Below are 13,557 nucleotides of genomic sequence, written 5' to 3'. Positions count from 1 at the left end.
CGCACTGGATAGCTGGCCAATCACAGCACACCTCGCTTTTCAGAACGATGAGCTTTGTAAAAATCAGAAAAGGTGTTTTTCAGAAAGGCGGGGCATAGAGGAGAAACAATACTGTACAGTATGTGGAAAATAATGTGTTTTTTGAACCTTAAACCGCATAAACATGAAGTAGACATTGTAGAACTTCAGAAGAGGATTATGCTGTGTGGATCAAGTAAATAGTCCAGGTACATAGTACTGTTTTTCCCCTGAAGTGATGCAATAGGTTCTTTGAATTCTATTTAATTGGAATGAATTTGAATGGGCAAAACTCTGGACTTCGGGCAACTGGGAAATGAGGACAATCCCAAAAAATACTGAACATAACCACACAGCCATATTTATAATAATTTGTTTTCCGATTTAAAGCATGTAACAGGTATGAATGTGAATTTTTGTTATTATTAAACACTCACAATAATAAATAGCAAATATTCTTTATTCAATTTCACTTTTACATGTTGTTTTTCTTGTCACGGTGGCTCTTACGAATTTTGTTTGCATAAAAATGTTTAATGTATGCATGCATTATTGATCTGATTTGTCCAAACTTGGCTTCTGGTCAGATGAATGGTCACAGAGTTCTGCAATAACAGAAGAAGAAGAAGAAGAAAAAAAACCTCAGTTTTCTTAATGTGCAATGTTTTTGCAATTAATTCAGTGTCAATTAATTCTGATTTCTTTTTGATTTGGGGGTTAAATTATGACATGGACATGTTCTTGACAGATCTGTATCTGAAATCATGTTTTATACATATGTGATACTGAATCTCACATGACCAGGAGCTGTTTTCTCGCAATCATTACTAATAGCTGTTGCTTCCAATCAAAACATACTTGAAACCCAAACTGACCTGTTACTCCATCATAGGAGTATTGGGTTTCTCTTTTGAATCCAAGACACTCAGCTTGCTTCCAGTAGGTGTCCATGTCAGACTGGGTTGGGTTGCTCTCTCTCTCTGCGGGAGCGAAGAAGAAGAAAAAAGAATATCATGGAAGGGAATACATAATTTTAACATGATGTAATATGGATTTTGTGACTTACTGAAAAAGTACAGAGACTTTATGGTCTCATTTTTGAATTGGCTGATGAAGCTTATGGTGGTACAGTCAGGACAGGACGGCAAGAACTTGCCCTCTGATATTGTGCCATTCTCTGTGGATCAAACACCAGCATAACATTCATTAGTGCTCAGAATGCATGAGTTTTAGCTGAAATAAGCTTTTGTTAACTTACCATTGGCATAAAAAGCATTATCTTTAACAGTTCCGTTGATGTTGCTAAATTCACACTTTCCGTTTCTGAGAGGGAGAGAGATACCGAATTCAGAATGCTGGCCATCATAATGATGAAATTCATTCAGATTAGCAAAACATGTTATAAACAGGCCAGTCTTACAGCATGTTCCCTTGACTGAGGGTTAAAGTGTTTGCAAGAGTGCTTGGGCCAAACTCTACCCATGAGCTGTTCACAGTCTTCAAGAAAGCTGTAAATAAGTGGTGATCAGCTATGCCTTCAAGGAAGATCCATTTACCCATGATCTATTTGGAAGAGAAAAGAAGTTGTGAAATCTAAGCCCCTTATATCTCCAGTAGCGTTAATTGACTATAAAAGAATACTTGCTCTAAAATATATTAATATAATGCACTTACACTTTTATTGTCATCCTCCAGGGTTAGCGGTGTTATGAGCTCCTTACAGTCTGGCAGAGATGCCTGACTCAAACTAAACAGGCCCAAAAGAGCAGTCAAGACCACCGAAGTAGACATTATAGAACTTCAGAAGAGGATTTCAGATTATTATGCTGCATCACCTGGAGAACAAGTACTTTATATAGAACAGCTTATCACATATTATCATCTGGATGTTCTGAAGTGATGCAACAGTTTTTTTGTGATGCCAGTGCCAGTAAATGGAAATGAATTAAATGGGTAAAATTGTGGACTTTAGGGATCAGGTAATTCCTGAGGTGACACATTATGCAAATAATTGTGAAATAAAATAATGTTCTTATTTTTCTTTTTATTGATATAGTCTTTAGGTACATGTTTAAAAGAAGAAAATAAATTGATAAAAATTGTATTTATAAAATATTATTAATAATAGTATCCATAAAATATATTAAATCAAATTTACGTTGCATTTTCATTTTTATTTAATTACAATAAAGTTTGTTCTGTAAATGACACTTTACTGATCTTCACATATCCTTCCATCCGTCCGTCCGGTAGTACGTTATTTGAAAAAAGCAAATAAAACTATGAATAAATCACATATGAAACTATGAATAAATAATTTTATGTGATTTGCTCTCTGCATCTTCATAATCAAAATACTCTATGAATATATCATTACACTTCTAAATTCTAGCACAATATTATTTGAACTCGCCACAATCTTTAGTGAGCTGACAGACTCTGAACTGTAAATCATTAACATCAGTTCATTTGTTGATGTTTGTTTTATACTACATGAGGTTTGATATGAAAGATAGCATTAAAAGGAGTTTTACCAACTACAACAGGAATTAACAGAGATAGCAAGTCAGTTGTTTGGTAAAACTGAATGTAACAACACTATAACGTTTTTTTTTTTAATCTCAGAATTGAATCTCAGTATAATGGTTGTTATAAATCTTCTTACCAACTATTTTAGTCACTTCCTTTGGTCAGAGATAGAAAGTCCAGGAAAAAGTTATTTTGGGGTATGAGTATGACTGTGTAAATTTGGATGTGGAAAATATTAAAGTGATGGATAACAAGTCCCAGTGATCAGAAATAAAATGGACAGTAGTAAAATAGGTCCACTTTGAGTCACTGCACTGTTTAGACATGGACAGTCCCAGCGAAGATGTTTATCTCTTTCGTTTTTTCCTTTGTGAATGATCTGGTCGATTATTCTTTGCCCTTTCTGCTCATGAAGCTCCTGCTGACCATAGTGAGAGATCAAAGAGATGTCGCCGGGGCTGTAAGAGGACGGCTGAGGGCAGTCCAACCAATCAGTGGCCAGAAGCCGAGGGTATCCTTCAGGGGCGGAGCCTGGGTGAGTAAATTTCCAGTAGGAATTGCCTTTGAAAAGGTAGGTTGAACCTGATTGATATAGAGAATTTAAAAAATCAGTAGCGCTCTAAAACACTGTCACACACATATATTCACAATGCAGCATTATATATATTTTAACTAAAGGTCTTGAAGCAACACACCCTTAAAGTCTCCAGTCCTTTCTCTCCCGTCGTCATTCTCCATGATAATTCCATTCACTCCTTCTTCAATGAGCTCTCTCCAGACTTCGCTTTCCTCTCCTTTCTTTCCATCTTCTCTCACAGACCCCCACACCACACCCTGCTTTGGGTCCCAGTGCAATCCTTGCCACCTTCCTTCTGAGTCCTCAGGAGCCAGAGTAGACAGAGGCTGAGGGAAACCCTCTTGGAGTGACAGATCCTTAAACAGCCAAACCTGGGAACCTGCACATGTATGTTTAGTAGAGTGGTGTCAAGTCTTGCACATAAAAAAATCAAGGGTGTAAAAATGTTTTTTTTTTTTTTTTTAAGTGAAAATATAAGGTATTTTTTTTACAGTTAAGTGCATATAGCCCATCTTGTTGGCAAAGGCTATTTAGTCTAGCTCTGCCCACCAGACAATAAAACAAAAAAACCAATCTGGCAACAGGAATGGTGGTGTGGAAAGTAAGGATAGTGGATCGACTTGAGTTTGAATCCACTTTTACTGATCCCATTCTTTGCATATCACAGATCAGAAGTTGGATGTTGTGTTCTTGTGTTGTACATGTTGTATGAATATTCTTCATGCTGTTTCATAACTGTACTACAATACATTATGGTGCAAATAGTATCCGCCACCAAGTATGATTTAGCATCCAATGCCATTTACACTAAGTGAAAATAGCATCTTACTACTATTTACGCCTTGTAATTTACTACTATTTACCCAATTTGCACTTAGCCTCTGTCATATTTTTATTCTCTGCACTGGGGCCAAGTAAAATAAATCTCTTTAAATGACATAACTTTCAAACGTGTGGTGCACAATTGTTTGTGATGTGATTGTGCTGGGAAACTGACCACTGAGAAAGATGATGGCATGATCAGTGTGTCTTTCCAGAACCGCTTGCAGTGGAGGAAGTGAAGAAGGAAGAGCCGACCAAAGTCTCTGTACAGGGACAGCCCTGACTGACACCAGACCACCTCTGCTCACTCTCCACATGTTCTGCCCTACAAAATGCATAAGAAAAGGTAAGATAGACCATAAAAATTAGGAGAAAAATATATTAAAAAATCAGTTGCCCATATGGTGACACTGGCTGGATGGATAAAGAGTGTTACAATAACAAGAGTACTAAAAAGATGACAACACTAAAAGTGGAGGAAGTGTTAATATATTAAATAACTCCATAAAGTGTCAATATATTAAATAACTCCATAAATTAATTTTAAAGCTTCAAGTATCTACCTTTAAAGAAGAAGATCTCTCCTCGAATCTTAGCAACTGCATCAAAACTGGTGTTACAGCGATCCACAGAACTTAAGACAGAGAGACATTTCATCAAATATATGATTTTTCTCTTCATTAGCATGCACTGAACATTTTAACAAACTTGTTTTGGTTAAAAAATAAAACAACAAAGAAACATGACTTTGAATATTTAAAGGTATAATTAACCCAAAAACGAAAATTCTGAAAGTTTACTTGCCCTCAAGTTGTTCCAAACCTGTATGAGTTTCTTTCTTCTGTTGAACACAAAAGAAGATATTTTGACGAATACTGGTAACCAAACAGTTGCCGGGTAGCCATTGACTTCCATTGTATGGAAAAAAATACTTTGGAAGTCTATGGCTTTAGGCAACTGTTTTCCCAACATCCTTCAAAATGATGACATAATTTAAATTTTTGGGTGAACTATCCCTTTAAACATCTTTTGCCTTTTAAGCCAGCATGAAACAGTTTTCAGAATTTACTACATGTAAGGCCTGTTTTGGGTTTTGTTTCTGGTTCAGGTTTTCATGTCTTTTATTTTTATATTTACTTTGTTTCATGTTCCTGTCATGTGTTTTTCCTACCCTGTCATGTGATCCTGCCATGTGGTACTCTTGCCTGTGTGTCATGTTCTGATTGGTTGTCCTAGCCATGTGTCTTGTTTCCTCATTGGTTGGTCCTTGTCATGTGACCCTGATTGTTTGCTATAAGTAGCCATCATGTTGCCTTTGTGCTTTGTCTGCATTGAATGTATTTATCCTGCTGTCCGTGAGTCTAGTCTGTTCATGTTAAGTCAAGTCTTCGTTTGTTTGAATTATGTTTGGATCACTTTGTTTAAATAAATCTGCACTTGGATTCATCACTACACTCGCCTACAGTGGACTATCATTACACTACATTACTTTGTTACTATTTACTACGTTAAAGCATAAATACACCACATGACTCTTGTTCACATATTTCTTCAGTACTTGTTGGCAAAAGTCAGAGCCAGTCTGCAGATTTTGGGCAGTCAGAGTTGATGGATTTCAAATATCAAACATATTTTAGTCCATATTAGAATACATAATGTATTTGTCATGTGCCTCTTATCAACGAGGCTCATGTTTCTGTGTTTCACACTAGTTTTCACACTACTTGAAAGTCTGGTACACTCTTAAAAATAAAGGTGCTTCAAAAGGTTCTTCAAGCGATGCCATAGAAGAACCATTTTTGGTTCCACAAAGAACCATTCAGTCAAAGGTTCTTTAAAGAACCATCTCTTTCTTGCGTTTTTGTAATCTGAAGAACCTTCTTTCGCCACAAAGAACCTTTTGTGAAACAGAAAGGTTCTTCAGATGTTAAAGGTTCTTTATGGAACCATTTAGACAAAAAGGTTCTTCTATGACATCGTGAAGCACCTTTATTTTTAAGAGTGTAGTATGTAATCCTTGGTCATTTAGTATATAATGTCCAGTTTTTCTCCAGTTATTCCTATAAAATCTGTCCAGTATGTGTATTCCAGTATTTGTCACAATAAAGAACATGCATTAGTATATAAGCTTGATTCTGAATTGATGTTGAATTCAAAAGGTTTAATTGATCCTTTCTTACCTGTCCAAATGGCTTTGAGCGTGTCTGTACATGTGTGTGAGTCTGTGTACTCCTCCATGTCGGTGACGCAGTTGAGCCTCGGTCACAAGAAGAGGTCTGTCAGTTGGAACATGGTTTCCCCTCTTACCTGAGTTCACACACAGACACACATGCAGAAAAGATACTTTGAGTAACTGCCAAACAGAGATTCCAAACAAGACATTTAATGACAGTTACCATAAAGGGCTGTGATGTGTTGAAGGTCATGATGTCCCAGGCTGAAGTGTAGCGGGTCTCCTAGGGGCCCTTGGTAGTATGGACGCATTACAGATTGGCGTGAGGATGAATGGGTCAGTCCGAGGGCATGACCAAGCTCGTGCACCAGCACTGTGAACAGATCTGTGCCCTCTGTTGCTGTGTATAAATGTTGAATTAGATTATCAATACTGGATATATATATATATATATATATATATATATCAGCTGATATTGAATACTTAACCCTATTAGATTAAAGGTCTGCTGTATCATATTTGATACACAAACTTCTAAGGCCTCTAAATTACATGATCAAAGTTTTGCTGAAAAACTGATTGATACAGTTTTAGCAAGTAAAAGGCCTTTCAGTAATATCTACTTTGTAGGTTGTGGTAAACGTAGCTTTTTGCTTTGAAATCTTTACTGATTTTTTTTTTTTAAAGTGAATGTAATAACAACTTTTACATTGTTACAGTATTGGAAGATGAAGTTACTGCATGGACTGAAGCAACTTGGGTTTTATTTGACTATCCATACAACTTTTTTTTTTTTTTTTAGAATCATGTTAAAAATGTATAAAATATGAAGCACCAGGCTTCTGAGGAATGTCTCATTCATCATTGTATTGCATTGCATTATGTTTTGCCCCCAACAATAAAAACAGCAGATCTTTGATCATAAAACTAAGGATTTCAATCTTACTAAAACATTATTGGAAGATACAGAGTGAGAACTGATATGCATTTTACGTAAATAGTTTGCTATAAAGATCTCATTGATTTACATTACAAGCTATCAGAATTTCATATTACTTTTTGGCTATAAAAATATAAGCTGCTCCAATTAGCATATTTTAGTTTAGCTTGGGCCTCTGAATTAGTACAAGCTCCGTATTTTCCTTATGTATAGAATATAATACTCAAGTTTTTTTCTTTTTTTTGTTGCTTTTTTTAAAGATTTTTTTAAATATATATTTTGTCTAATGCTTTAATAAACTTTAATAAACCATTAAAATGTTTATTTTTACTTCAAATGTCAGGCTACAAGGTTAATTGTGCTTATCTTCCCCCTATTTTACAATAATATTAAGTAAGCTTTAGATGATGGGAAAGCTAATCTTTAAAACAAACAAAAAAAATGATTTAATAATTGTAATTTTTAGCAAATCCCAAACTGAATATTTGTATTAGCATGAAAATTATTGGCCTGTACTGTCCTGTTGGGTTTTACTTTGGCTTTGTGCATTATTGATTGTTTTGCAGAATTACCTGGTTGTCTGAAGGCCCATTTCTCCTCTGCATCCAAGTGAACTCCACCAGCCCTGTCTGGATCTGATGGAAAGAAGGCATGGCCAACAGATCCACCTGCTCCATCAAAGGGATATCCGTCTCCATGGGGACCGCGCAAGAAATCTATCTGGAGATCCGCCCCCTCTGGTCCTCGCACCTATTTGAAATAGTTCAACACATAGTCTGTGAATTTACATGAACACAAATGTATTCAAAAACACTGGCTTTTAAAAAGTAAACAGAACCTCATGGAATTCAAGTAATGTTGGATCGGCCCACACTCTGAGTGCATAGTACACAAGGGAGCGAATCATTTCACGGGACAGTTTAGAGGATGGCGGGTAAGAACGCAGCCTGAGAAAAAAAACAGAGAATAAGATACATTTGCTTAGGTGTTTTTAATCTTTTTCTCTGCTGTGAGACTGTGTACTAACCATCAAGTTTGTGAAAGCAGGAAGAAAAACACAACTGGTAAAATAATCAGGCTAACCTCCAGTTGATATTTCTTCTTGTCCAGGTAGAAGCTGCCCTTTTCATCCTTTGATTTTGCACATCACTGTGTAGTGCCGATGTCTGAATGGTTTGGTCATCATCATCTGGAAGTGAGCACCGGGGTGTCTGCATCAGTTGAACAGTCTCTTCATCTGTGACAGGAAGGTGAGGGTAAAGACAAAGGCACAATAGAAGAGTTATGAAATAAGATTTAGATTTAAAATAGTGGGGGACATATTGTTTTTCATACCTAACACTCCTGTGTCATCCAAACCAGCAAACCTCTGCATTTTCTTCACTGCTTGAGTGACAGCAGTCCAGGCCTGTAACTGACCTGTAGAGGGATCAGGGGGTGGGAGGTATCCATACTTCGTGAGCCAGTCCTGCCAAACAGAACAGCATGAAACCATAAAAGATAAATTCAAATACACTACCATTGAAAATTTGGAAAGAAATGTATGCTTTATTCAGCAAGGATGCAAGTGATCCTTGATCAGAAGTGACAATAAAGACTTTTACATTGTTAAAAAACAATTCTATTTCAAGTAAATGCTGACAAATTCAATTACTTTAACTTTAACCCTGGGAAAAAAAACCATATGACCATTGCACAATAATATTAAGCAGCACAACTTTTCATCTTTTCAACATCTGATAATAAGGTTGCTTGAGCACCAAAGCAGCATATTCAGCTTTGCCATCAGAGTAATAAATTACATTTTAAAATATGCTCTATTAGAAAAAAGTTATTTTAAATTGTAATATTATATTATTTTAAATTGTAATATTGTAAACAATATTAATGTATTTCTGATTACATAAATGCAGCCTTGGTAAGCATAAAAGACTTATTTCAAAAACATTAAAAAAAAATTGTACTGACCCCAATCTTTAGAACAGTAATTGCACATTCTGCATTTCTAAGCATTTATGGGAATCGTTGTAAATTATAAATGCAGTGGTAAATTATTATTTTTTCTAAAGGTTTTTTTTGTGTATAAAATAATATAGATTACGATATTTAAAAAAAAATGTATTCAAAAGTATTCAAATTAACCATGAAAGCAATATAAAAATGCCATTTGCAACCAAGTTTAGTTCTATAACATGACAATTACGATTAAAACAGGATATTTAACAATAAATTAGTGATGGGGAGTGTGATGTCCCCAAAAATGCAAACTAATTTTATTTATAACAGATTATTAGGTTTTTCTTAAAAATTATGAAAATAAACTTGAGAAAATGTGCACAAATGAATCATGCACACTAAGAAGCATATAGGGTATCATAAGCATATAAGAAATTTCATGTTGACTTTTAATGGAACACTACAACACTGAAAAATCTTTTCCAACTGCAGGTAAAACTGCATGTAAAACTTCCAAACACATTCTCACCACAAGTTTGATGCTCTCATCTTCTGTGGGTAAGACAGTGAGTAAAGCAGTAGACGTAACCGTGCTCGCCAAAGTGGTTGGGAATGCATCTTTATCAGCCGTTCCATAAACTTCCACTGTATGTCCACACATGTAGAAGACAACTGCTGTCCAAAACATCGCCATCATACTGAGAGCGTATACATCATCTGCTTAGAATAGTAGAACTATGACAAAATACTGTTGATAGAGGTATGCAAATCTCAGTCCTCCTTAGTCAAGTGATTTCAATGACGTCATCTTTGCTGAATCAGAGATGGTGGCCTCTCTTGTGTTGAGGGATTGTAGGATTGATGCCAGCACTGTAAATGCACAGTTTGCGGTGGTGATTATACAAGAATGTGTTCTATAGTATTCTAACCAATGACAACAACAACTTTATATAAGATGATAGATTAAATCAGTAGCGCAATCTCATAAAAGTGAGGACTTCTTTCAGTCCTAAAATAATTTACTTTACTTCACTACACTGCCGACTGCTTTGGTTGTAAAGCTGCATGATTGAATTGCAGATGGCTAGTATCAAAGAGAAAAGGATGAAGAGGCTACAGAGGTTTTTGTGTTTCATTTTAAAGGAAAAGCAGACAAGCACAACAGATGTGACTAGGATGTGAGGCTTTAATTAAATTAGCAGGTGCAATTTCATTAAAGAAATGAGACAATGTGGGAGACGGCGGGTTGAAAGAGTAGGAGGGATAGGGGAATGGGGCATGGAAAAGAAGAGTTATGGAATAATGGAATTAAAGGAAAACACTGCCAGTCTCAGAGGAAAAAGACAGAGGACAGTGTACGAAAGGGAGGGAGACTGATGGGAAAAAGGGGAAGAGACACATGTAAATATGTGGATTCATTACATATAGGGGACAGAGAACCTGCATAAATGTGACACTCAATAAATGTAATAACATAATGCATCGGCATGTCATTTATGATATGCAATTCAATCTCTCAACCTTAACCTCCCAAAAGTATTATAGTATTAATATTAATAACAATATATTAAATGATTAACTGTTGTAAGTAACTGTGTTTTAGCATAATCATTTCATTTGGTTTCATATCAACTTGTTTGTCTTGCTCTGTTTACATGTGATTAACGGGCGGCGGGGGAGACATTTATAAGACATAACAAAGGATCCAGAATCATTTTAATCTTTAATAGCTGAATAAACTCAAGATAGTCAGACAACAACAAAGAAAACTTACAAAAAGTTACAGTTAATGCAATGAATTATGTTATTCAAAACAGAAAGAAATGGGACATGCTTACATTGCTCACAACTTCGTTCCTCCTTTGCACTCGCCTGCTCTGTCCCGCTGCCTTCCTTCTCTGTTCCTGAACAGATGTGTTCCTCTCATCCCCTCCCCCCTCCCCCCCCCCTTCTGCCTCTGCACTCGCACAATGGACTCCTAATACCCCCTCAGTAACATATCCACCCACCCCTGCTAAGTGCATCGGGCATTTGCGCACTCTCTCTCTGTGCTTGGAAGATACCAGTGTGAAAAAGCCTCTTTATATCCAGCGAGGAGATGTAGTGACATGCTTAGTTGCACATGTCCATCCTCTCTCTGTCAAATTTCCTGTACTTCATGCTCAAACCACTCAAATGTCTCATAGATTTCATCACCTGCTAATGGAGGAAACACTAATGTGATTCTGAACACAGTATGAACACTTACATATTTATATATGGATCCTTAAATGTGAGATCTAAATCAACTACCGGATTAGGGTTTCACTTTATCTTTGGGCTTGTGTGTAGTTGTGGATATGTTGGGATTAAATCCTTTTAACGAAAGGATTAAAAAAATTAAAAACGAAGATTTGAACAGATCTAGCTAAATGCATTGTTGCTGTCTGGTCCGCTATAATATATCAGATTGAGATACACAACTTCTTTGTGACAATTTCTGTATTTAAACAATTTAAATGTTCGTTGGCACATATAAAATGTATCAAATCCTGGGATATTTGTGCAGGGGTTAACTTGTTCAAACTTGTATCATGGCAGAAAGCAAGAGAGAGAGAGCACATTTCCAGATGGGCTATCTGTCTTTTTCGCTGGATAATACTGTGGGGAGTCCCAAGGGAATAGCTGGATTGGAAAAGCATACTTACAAGGGCAACTGAGGCGTGTGCTGAATATTTATAGTGTAACTTGACCTCCTGATCTGGTAAACTTCTCAGAGTATAACCTGTCTACTGCAAAAACCTTATCACCTCAGTGCTCTATATCTTATTGAGATATTACAGCTTTTAATAGCTTTAAAATGGCTTATACTGGGCATTTTAGTTATTTGACAAAAACTTCTTAGAGAGAGTGTGCAGCATGAGTAAAGGATGCATTATTGCCTTGTCTTGCTGATGATTTTGACCCACAGGTCAAAGCGTGTGGCCCAGAGGGGCAGATGTGTTCACTGTATTTTTAGAAAGATGCACAAGGCAGGAAGTTTATCTGTGAATGGATGTGTGTGTTCAATAAGAGAGTCATCAAGAGCCACAAAAGACCAAGTGAACTTCCTTGTCTCCAAGACAACTGAGATGCCTTTATAGGAACTCTGCAATACAGATATTCATTGTGCGCCCAGGACATGGGCCTCAGCTTCACTCTCAAAAAGAATGGCACTGGAATTTCTTACTATGGTCACCTCTGATAATACCACAAAATATAGACTCCCAGTGAGTCACTCAGCATCCTTCTGTTTAGAGAAAAGTGTTGTATTTCACCGTTTAAAAGTTTGGGATCAGTAAGAATTGTTTTTAAAAGAAATGAATAGTTCACGGACACATTTACTTAATCAAAAGTGACAGTATAAGCACATGCTGTTCCATTGGTCGCGGAACCGGGGGGCCGCCCGGACCTGGGCCCGGGTTACTTTTGAGGTCTGGTACAAATATGACATGGGCTAGAAAAATACATAGGCTATAATTATAAGGCTCATATGTATTGTATAGCCTACACGTTTAATCATTAAAGGATCGCGATCTCGATTCAAACAGACGTGATCTTATTCCTAAATGACAGTGATTCTGCTATGTCTATTAAACCTTTGAAATCACAATCACATCGGAATATTTAAACCTGCTTTTGCGCAGCCACTGATCCAGAGAGAGCAGCGCTCATCATTTAAAGTGTTTGAAACAGCTTCACAAACAGTCTACACAGCAGGCTACATTTCTGTGTTGCAAACATTAAATAATAACGAAAGTATTGGAATAAAAGTTTATAGTCCGGATATAGACTCTCTCATAGGTCTTTGAAAGTAATGATACGCTGCAAATAATGATTGTATATGTTGCATTATGCCAGTAGGTGGCGAAGAGTGACTGTTAAATGTATTTGATGTCTGAATCATTCATTCAAGAGATTCAAAACGAAACAAGTCTTCATTTATTTCAAATTATTTTTTTTTTACATAATTAGGCTAATTCGTTTAAATGAATACATATTTTAAATAGACTAATTTATAACATTAATAAAAAAATTGTAAATTGTAAATTACATATTTTGTTTGGTTGTCTGTTTTGTTTTCACAATTGTGGGAGAATCATAGCTTAAAAATACATAGGCTAATATATCTGGCATCTAACTAATACCATTAGTACTGTTTCTAATATTAAAATGAGTTCTGCAACCAACCCCCACCCCAACCCCCATATATATATATATATATAAATTTAATTTAATTTATGCATTTAGCAGACGCTTTTATCCAAAGCAACTTACAGTGCATTCAGGCTATACATTTTTTACCAGTATGTAAAAAAAAATAAAAAAATACATTATATATATCTATATGCCTACTCATTTGACAGTATACTTTAAATATTGTCTCTTAAATAAATTGCTTGTGATGTCCAGATAAATCTTTTGACAAATTGATAAATATGTAAATCTTATTTGACAGAGTAATATAGAAATCTACGTGACTTTTCGACAACAGTCAAATTTGTTATATTGGAAACAAACGAT

General features: G+C 35.9%; 2 protein-coding genes and 1 long non-coding RNA gene across 3 annotated transcripts in view; 1 reads left to right on the top strand and 2 right to left on the bottom strand.

Annotated features, from left to right (window-relative positions):
• Nucleotides 1-7,698, top strand: part of LOC107680640 (uncharacterized) — a 22,478-nt gene extending 14,780 nt beyond the window's left edge. The window contains exons 2-5 of the long non-coding RNA XR_001633171.1: nt 2,963-3,082; nt 3,366-3,511; nt 4,162-4,292; nt 7,626-7,698. This is a non-coding gene — a long non-coding RNA (uncharacterized LOC107680640). The remainder of the gene's footprint in view (nt 1-2,962; nt 3,083-3,365; nt 3,512-4,161; nt 4,293-7,625) is intronic.
• Nucleotides 1-9,879, bottom strand: part of LOC107680634 (matrix metalloproteinase-17-like) — a 22,731-nt gene extending 12,852 nt beyond the window's left edge. The window contains exons 1-11 of the mRNA XM_016476625.1: nt 9,545-9,879; nt 8,395-8,527; nt 8,143-8,296; nt 7,898-8,006; nt 7,632-7,809; nt 6,343-6,519; nt 6,127-6,253; nt 4,510-4,580; nt 4,122-4,271; nt 3,243-3,503; nt 2,684-3,129 (exon numbers count right to left, since the gene is read on the bottom strand). Of these exons, the coding sequence (XP_016332111.1) occupies nt 2,783-3,129; nt 3,243-3,503; nt 4,122-4,271; nt 4,510-4,580; nt 6,127-6,253; nt 6,343-6,519; nt 7,632-7,809; nt 7,898-8,006; nt 8,143-8,296; nt 8,395-8,527; nt 9,545-9,712 (1,875 nt within the window). The 5' untranslated portion in view covers nt 9,713-9,879 and the 3' untranslated portion in view covers nt 2,684-2,782. The remainder of the gene's footprint in view (nt 1-2,683; nt 3,130-3,242; nt 3,504-4,121; nt 4,272-4,509; nt 4,581-6,126; nt 6,254-6,342; nt 6,520-7,631; nt 7,810-7,897; nt 8,007-8,142; nt 8,297-8,394; nt 8,528-9,544) is intronic.
• On the bottom strand, nt 467-1,853 carry LOC107680637 (saxitoxin and tetrodotoxin-binding protein 1-like). The gene is made up of 6 exons (XM_016476628.1): nt 1,693-1,853; nt 1,439-1,581; nt 1,277-1,341; nt 1,085-1,195; nt 894-998; nt 467-623 (listed from the first exon to the last, which is right to left on the bottom strand). The coding sequence occupies exons 1-6, from the start codon at nt 1,807-1,809 to the stop codon at nt 568-570; spliced, it is 597 nt and encodes a 198-aa protein (XP_016332114.1). The 5' UTR covers nt 1,810-1,853; the 3' UTR covers nt 467-567.
• Nucleotides 9,880-13,557: the final 3,678 nt, after the last annotated feature.

This window comes from Sinocyclocheilus anshuiensis, unplaced genomic scaffold, assembly GCF_001515605.1.
Source record: "Sinocyclocheilus anshuiensis isolate Anshui unplaced genomic scaffold, SAMN03320099.WGS_v1.1 scaffold328, whole genome shotgun sequence".
NCBI classification, from domain to species: Eukaryota; Metazoa; Chordata; class Actinopteri; order Cypriniformes; family Cyprinidae; genus Sinocyclocheilus; species Sinocyclocheilus anshuiensis.
Note: the sequence above shows the minus strand (reverse complement) of the source record. Positions and strands in the feature narration are given on the sequence as shown.

What these genes read in the sequence shown, in the direction of transcription:
- LOC107680637 (XM_016476628.1), bottom strand. Translation starts at nt 1,809, where the DNA reads ATGTCTACTTCGGTGGTCTTGACTGCTCTTTTGGGCCTGTTTAGTTTG. An exon ending in CTCAGTCAAGGGAACATGCT is followed by an intron (nt 1,342 to 1,438) that starts GTAAGACTGGCC and finishes TCTCCCTCTCAG; the next exon opens with AAACGGAAAGTGTGAATTTA. An exon ending in TAATGCTTTTTATGCCAATG is followed by an intron (nt 1,196 to 1,276) that starts GTAAGTTAACAA and finishes TTTGATCCACAG; the next exon opens with AGAATGGCACAATATCAGAG.